General features: G+C 35.5%; 1 protein-coding gene across 1 annotated transcript; it reads left to right on the top strand.

Annotated features, from left to right (window-relative positions):
- The first annotated feature begins 4,245 nt into the window (after nt 1-4,245).
- On the top strand, nt 4,246-7,092 carry LOC122870414 (permeability factor 2-like). Its single transcript, XM_044184585.1, has 4 exons — nt 4,246-4,588; nt 4,781-4,889; nt 5,045-5,125; nt 6,063-7,092. The coding sequence occupies exons 1-4, from the start codon at nt 4,528-4,530 to the stop codon at nt 6,145-6,147; spliced, it is 336 nt and encodes a 111-aa protein (XP_044040520.1). The 5' UTR covers nt 4,246-4,527; the 3' UTR covers nt 6,148-7,092.
- Nucleotides 7,093-7,154: the final 62 nt, after the last annotated feature.

The following is a 7,154-nucleotide window of genomic DNA, read 5'->3' on the forward strand; positions in this document are numbered from 1 at the left end:
GACCAGAGGTAATTTGGACTTACCAGAGCGAAGACTTAGGCTGACTAGAGCAGCATGTGAGGTGACCTGTTGGTGGGCACTTGGGCCAACCAGAGGAGCATTTAGGGGGAATCTCCTCCATGATAAATGCTGCATAATTAATTCCTCATGTAGATTTAGATCAGAATGTTATATGTCTGCAGGGACAGTGAATTGAGCATAAACTGGGATCGTTTGCGACAAGTTGTTGAGAAACAACTCACTGGGTCACTGGGTTTGGCCGGCCTCTCTTAGAGAAGTTCTTTGGGATTGTGCAGTAACATTTCCCTTTTTTTCTGTCTCACGCAACACACTTGTAGCTGTGTTTCTGAGAGTAAAAACTGATAAGACGGTGTAGTCCCTCATTCGTCCAGGAGTGTTCTATCGTAGAAAAGGTTTCAGTCGTAGTCATCTGGACACTGTTTTCAGATTTAAGAAGTTTCGGCTTGATACGATACTAGAACTGATCCAAAACAAGCAGCAAGATGTGATTTGTTTATAGTTCACTTGAACGATTTTGAGTACTATGTTGTGAAACATTATATTATTATACTTCATGTTTTAAAACGAGATTAGAAACATCCTGATGGTGGACCAAGCTGAACCATAAACTTGGCGCTTAATTTGTAAATGACAAGATGAATACTGAAAGGGTGGCTTTAGAGATTTTCAAAAATATATTTTTCTGCTTTTAGCATCACAGATGGAGCAAAACAAACTAAAACTATTTGTGTACTAGGAGTAAGTTGGGTGAACAGACCCTTTAATATTCCCTGTGTATAAAACTATATTTTTAATTTCAAAATGTGGGTGTGATAGCCATAATTTACCAGTTTCAGAGAAGTTAAATATTTATGTTCCGGACTATTTACATGTATGACGGGTGATCAGTGTTATGAGTATTCATCAAAAGACATTACAGGATTAGGCTACACCAAGCACGGTCAAATTTTTATTTTTTAATGTCAAAACCCACAATCTCTTCAAAGTGGAGAACTGTGTTAAACAAAAATGCTAGTGTTAACAAATGCAAGTTGCTCATTTTCTTCACATTTCTCCTTGTGGGAAATGTTTATTTTTAATCAGTATTACCAGTGATGGTACCATCATCAGTGTTATTATGCTGGAATTGAGCATTTTGCGATCTGTGTGTGTTAACAGTAAATGACGTGACACCCACGAGAAAAAAGACAATAAACAAGTAAAAAGACTTACATTTTTTGAAGCTCTGCGTGAGTTTTCAGAGTAAAATGTTAAAGCCACTAGAATTAGGACATTTCTGACTTTGGCTCCCCCCAGTTGTAGTATCAGAAAAGACACAGTAGCTGATCTGACCTGTAGACACTGGAATGAATGGGTGGAAAGCAACACATTGACTGCACCCATTTTTACAGGGGTAATGTCACTTTCCTACTGACCAAAATTTCTGCCATCAAAGTAACTTGAAAGATGTTATTATCTCATAAACATTCTACACATAGAGCCTTTAACTTTTTATTTTTATCAAGGTTGCAGTAATTCCTACAGAATGTAACAAAGCATTTAGCTTAACACGAGACTTTCTTTTCTGATGTGTGTATTGGACACTGGCACAGAATTTTTCTTATACAATGAACAAAAATGATAAAACATAATGTCACCATTGTACATCAGTTTCTCGATCCACTGTGATCTTCAAACACCAGGCCAAGCACAACACGCTAGAATATTGTCTAACATCATCAAAATCCAACACACTGCTGTTGCAAATTCTGACCTGCCAGACTATTTCTTGGTTGGTACTAAGTGCCAAGCAACCAGCAGAGACTCCAGAAAATAAGCCAGCTGTTTCCCCCTGATTCCAGTCTTTAAGCTAGGCTAAGCTAACCAGCTGCTCGTGGTAGCTTCATATTGAATAAACAGACATTAAAGTAGTATCAATCTTCTCATCTAACTCTTGGCAAGAAAACGAATAAGCATATTTCTCAAAATGTTGCACTGTTTCTTTAAAGGAAAATTCTTTCAATTCTTGTTCTCATAATTGTGGCCATTCTGAATATGGGTCATGCTAACTTTGCACTCATCACCTCCAGGTATATAAGGAGCAGTGCGAGCCTACCAAAGCTTACCAAATAAGCTTCAATGTTATATAAATCATTTCAAATGCTTGTATCAGAGTTAAACTGAAAGTAAACGCAGAAATCAGTAACCTGGATTAGCTTTTGTAGCTAACTACATTGAGATGCACACAGTCACATGCATTTGTTATAACTGCTGTTTTAAAAATGCAAATTACATAATGTTAAATGTTCATCTTTTAGTAGAAAGGCTGTTGTTGTTGTTCTGCTCTTCTCCTATAATTATGATCACGATCAAGGTATACACAACTCAAAGCCTGAATATCCTATGTATTCATGCTTTTTTGCTTTTGAAGACAAGCAATAGTTCCCATTATGAGTAAAGATTAAAAAAAAACAAACATGACTTGTTGCAAGTCATGTTGCAACACACACAATCTTGGTGTTGCCTCTATCAGTGATGTCTTCCTTGAGAAACTATCTTGCAGGTTAAAGGAATGTGGTGGGTGTAAGTTTGATGTAAGCTCACAGTTCACTGTGAGCTTACATCAAACTGATACTTTTCAAACTGATACTTTTTATCATTTAAAGTGGAAAATGTAGTATAATGTAGGGGAGAACCATGTGTCATGACGTATGAGGTGAATGCACCATTAATGAACTACTTCGGAATACACTTTGATTACCACTGCGTGTCGTAACACACTTAAGACATATAATATAACAAATAATTATAAAATTACATAACAAATGATCATTGTGTGAATTCTCTCAACTGAATGAGATGATTGAACAGCAACAGAGAAGCATAAAGAGCATGCAATGTGTCCAGAACATGGTCTAATGTTAGACGGATACATTTTTTGGCAGGGATACTATTGATACTAGTACTGATATTCAAAACAAGACTTAGTATTGGCTTGAAAAAGGGTGATTTTAATTTTAGTCCAGAGTACTGTAGGGTTGAATAGCCAACAGCCAATAGTGATGCAATGTTAAGAATTTGTACAAAAAAATACAAAAATATCTCAACCCAAGGTCCATTTATTAGCTTTTTCCAGAGCATTCCATCACATCTTGCATTCTTCTTCAGCAGGTGAAGTTTGCTCAATTATCAAAGATGGTCCCCATATACGACCAACTGTTATCATGTGACCAAAGCTCCATTCTTAGGTCATGTGATGACAACTGAGGTATCTCCATGAAAACTGAGCAAGCTCCATCAGCTGTGGAAGACATGTGGTTGAAAGCTCCAGAAAAAGCTAGAAAGTGGGCCTTGAGTTAAGTTTTTGGAAACTACTGTTTCCAAGATTAAAAATAAGTGAATGTGAAAATATTACTATAACAGCATTAATTCTAAACTATTGCTAGATATTAACAAACATGGCTAATTACCTCTATTGAGACAAATGTCACAACCTAACAATCAGAAAGGAATATATCTCTAAGCATAGAATAGTTGATAATAATAATAATTAATTACACATTATAGTTTGAGATAGTTTGTAATGCTTGTCCCTAGATGGGCTTTGTAATGAAAGAAGGATGCTGTAAAGTGCAATAAAATAATATATGTGCAATTACACAAAACACAAACAAAGAATAGAAAATGGCAATTACAATGAAACTACCATAGGAAAATGATCACTCTTGAGAAACTAACTCAACTTGGATTCAAAATCATCCCAGTTATAAACATTATAACTTCCAAAGAAAGAAAGGTCAAAGGGAAGATTTCTGAGGAATGTTAAAGCTTCATTTTTTAGGGATGTGTATTGTCATAGAGTGGATGAGCTCTGTAAACTGATGCCAATGCAAACATTTTAGACCACCAGTAAGCAGTGGGGGAGTCTGTGCTTAATTGTCTAGACACTAGATGATGATTAGAATGACCATGTCTAGCTGAGAAATGCAGAATAAATACACAGAGTGGAGGATGATTTCACAGATCTCAAAGTAGGAAAACAGCTCTGCAGGAACAAGGATTTGTATGCAAAAGTGACTTATTTGGAAGTGTGGAGGGTGAGTTCAAATCTGCAGATTTAATAAAGAAGATTCCATCGCTGGAAGGCAAGCGTGATTCAACAGGAGGAATCCATTCCTTGACACACAGGAAGTCTTTAAAAGGAAGTGAAAAGTGACAGCTAAAGTGGATTCAGAGGAAACATTAATGGATTACATAAGCAAGTATGGGAAAATAGAGTTTTCAATTTTTTTAACCACTTCTCAGGAAATTGTGTCCACGTAACTGTGATTGTATAAAAAGGAGGACCAGTAAACATAGGGCTCACAATCTCAAGAAGAATATACACAGCAGGGGGAGATTCTTCAAGTCTGAGGAAAATCACTGCATAAACACAAGCCTTTGCCTCAGTTTGAGACTCAAAAGATACAGGGATTGAGCAGATCCTCTTTGAAGATCACTCACTAATTTTTACCATTTCAGACAAGGATGAATATTACAATCCAGTGCATCATTCTCCTGGCCTGCACTGCCATTTCCACTTCACTTGGTAAGTGTGCTAATTTATTGGATGGTGGAAAGCTTTTTTTCTGTATTTCTGCATGTATTTATGTGGTTTTAAATGCATTTAACTTTGACTAAAAACATCTCCCTTTTTTGTTGGGCCTAACAAATTAGGAAACCATGAAAGGTGAAACTGCTATTCCATAGATTATTCACACTGTTGTCTTCATTTTTCCAGTTATCCCGAACTGCCGGTGTGTAAAAACAATTCCAGGCGTAAATGCCTCTCTCATCGCTGATGTCAAGGTGTATGATCCTCGTCCATACTGCAACAAGAAAGAAGTCATGTAAGTACCTGCAGTAATAACAAGAACAAAAAGATGAACACGTAGACCACATAGTGTTTTTTTTTTAGTTTTCAGTGTTGATTATTGTTTTTCCAAGACAGTAATTTGTTGTTTAGACAGTTGTTTTACATTAAAGCTTTCTGTTTCTCCTACAGTGTCACACTGAAAAATAACAGCTTACGGTGTATTGACCCCAATGGAAAATTCGCCCAAACAGTCCTGCAAATTATACAAATGTAAGTTCAAAGACAAGCTTTTTTACATGCTGTGCTTTCATTTGCCATTGTTCAACACAGCATTAACTAATATTTATGTAATTAGATGAGGGAAAGCTTGCCAAATAAAGTGCATAGGAAGGTTGAGCAAGTTTTTCTTCAAGCAGAGGAGGTTAGCAGTCTCTGTGCTCTGCACATCAGGCCGTCATCACTGTCAGTGTGCATAAAAGAAACAGGATGTAACATGTAATTTATGTAGTGCTGCAACTGCTTGAGTAGAGTCAGCTTATACAAAAAGAAAATAGGTTTCTAATAAGCAGTTTTTAAGCTACATTGAACAATAAGATTGCTTAATCCAACATTCAATGCATTTTCTCTTGCACACTGGAATTGTAAAAAATCCTTTTTGTTTTAGAGCAGTGGTTCCAAACCTAGGGGTCCCCTCAAAGGGGTCGCAAGATAAATCTTAAGGGTCATAAGATGATTAAAGGAATGGGAACCATAAAAAAAAAACATATTTCTGCTATACATAGTGTATTTTGTTAGTTTGTTTTTCAGACTTTCCACTAATATTTGCCATTTTTCTAGTGTACTAGCAGATAATTTAACTTCTTTAGGATAGGATAAAATAAAGAAAGAGATCACCCTTTGTTTGAACTTGTCACATTTGATGATGTAGGGTCTCATATTGCTTATTTTTAAGGGGTGACCACCAAAAAGGGTGGGAATCACTGCTTAAGTGCATTACTAGCATTGAATTAAATGTGTAAAAGTATTATGAATATACAAAATCAAGGTTTCTTTTTTCAATTCATTCTTTTTCCCCGTGAATTAGAATAATAATAATAATAATAATAATAGGTTTACAAGGGGTCACAAGCCAAAAAGGTTGGAAACCACTGTTTTAGAGGATTGATATTTCAAATTAAGGATTGAACATGATATGTTTTCTTCACAGGCAGAGAGCAGTACGTGCTGCTAAGATGATGACCAGCAAAAAAACATCCACAGCATCAACCACAGTATCGCCAGCATCAATATAATGCACATTGTTTTATCATCATTACAATTAAAATTAGGTATCAGTAGTAAGAAGAAAGATCAGCATGCCTTCCCTAAGTAAGGGCATGGTTGGTGTAATTCCTGGTTGGTTCTACGAAATAAAAAAAAACAGGCAGTACAATAGTGAAATTCTTTCACTTCACTTGTTTTGAGCATTGCACGTTGGCAGCTAAAAATGACAGCAAGACTTAAAAGTGTGAAATATTATATATAAATATATATAATATATATATGTATTATATAATATAATACTCGATCAAGTAGCGATAACTGAGCATTAGCACATTAAGGAGACAATTTGTGAAGTCAGGGAAGTGTCCTTACTCAGAATATTCATCTGGGTAAACAGGTGCAAGTATGAGGTTTCAGTTTGGTGAAATGCAAAGCTTTTCTCCCTGCTTGCGATTTACATATGCATATTTGCATATGCTGATGAGACTGATGTATTTCCACCCAAAACTACTGCCTAAGATTAAATCCATGGTTACTGACGAGAGTTTTTTTTTTACTGTGTTTGTATTATGTGTCCAAAATGCTGCACTCTTATTCAATATGTCTTGTAGCACATTATAACAGTCTGTCACCTTTAAAACTGTAAAAGCATTATTTGTGATATAATTTAACTTGACAGATAATAATCTGAAGGTCAGTCAGAAGTTCATTAACTTTTTAGTAGTTTAGAAATGACGGAAAATATGAACTGTGTTTTTCTTATGGCTCATAAAGCATCATTTGTTATTGTAATTTGAAGAGTTTCTTTCTGTTTTTCTTATTACAAATGTGTATTTATATACATGTATATCTATATATGTGTGTGCCTTGTTTGTTTTTTAAAGGCTGAAATCATAATGCACAATACTAACTCATGCCATGTGATGTTGTTGAAGAAGAGCTGAAAAACTGAAATAAATTTAGTAAAAAATTTACATCTTGGCATTTTATTATAAATAAAAAAACTGTTTCCAGTTCAAAGCAGCCAGTGAAGCGG

This window comes from Siniperca chuatsi, linkage group LG22 (assembly GCF_020085105.1).
Source record: "Siniperca chuatsi isolate FFG_IHB_CAS linkage group LG22, ASM2008510v1, whole genome shotgun sequence".
Classification (NCBI taxonomy): Eukaryota; Metazoa; Chordata; class Actinopteri; order Centrarchiformes; family Sinipercidae; genus Siniperca; species Siniperca chuatsi.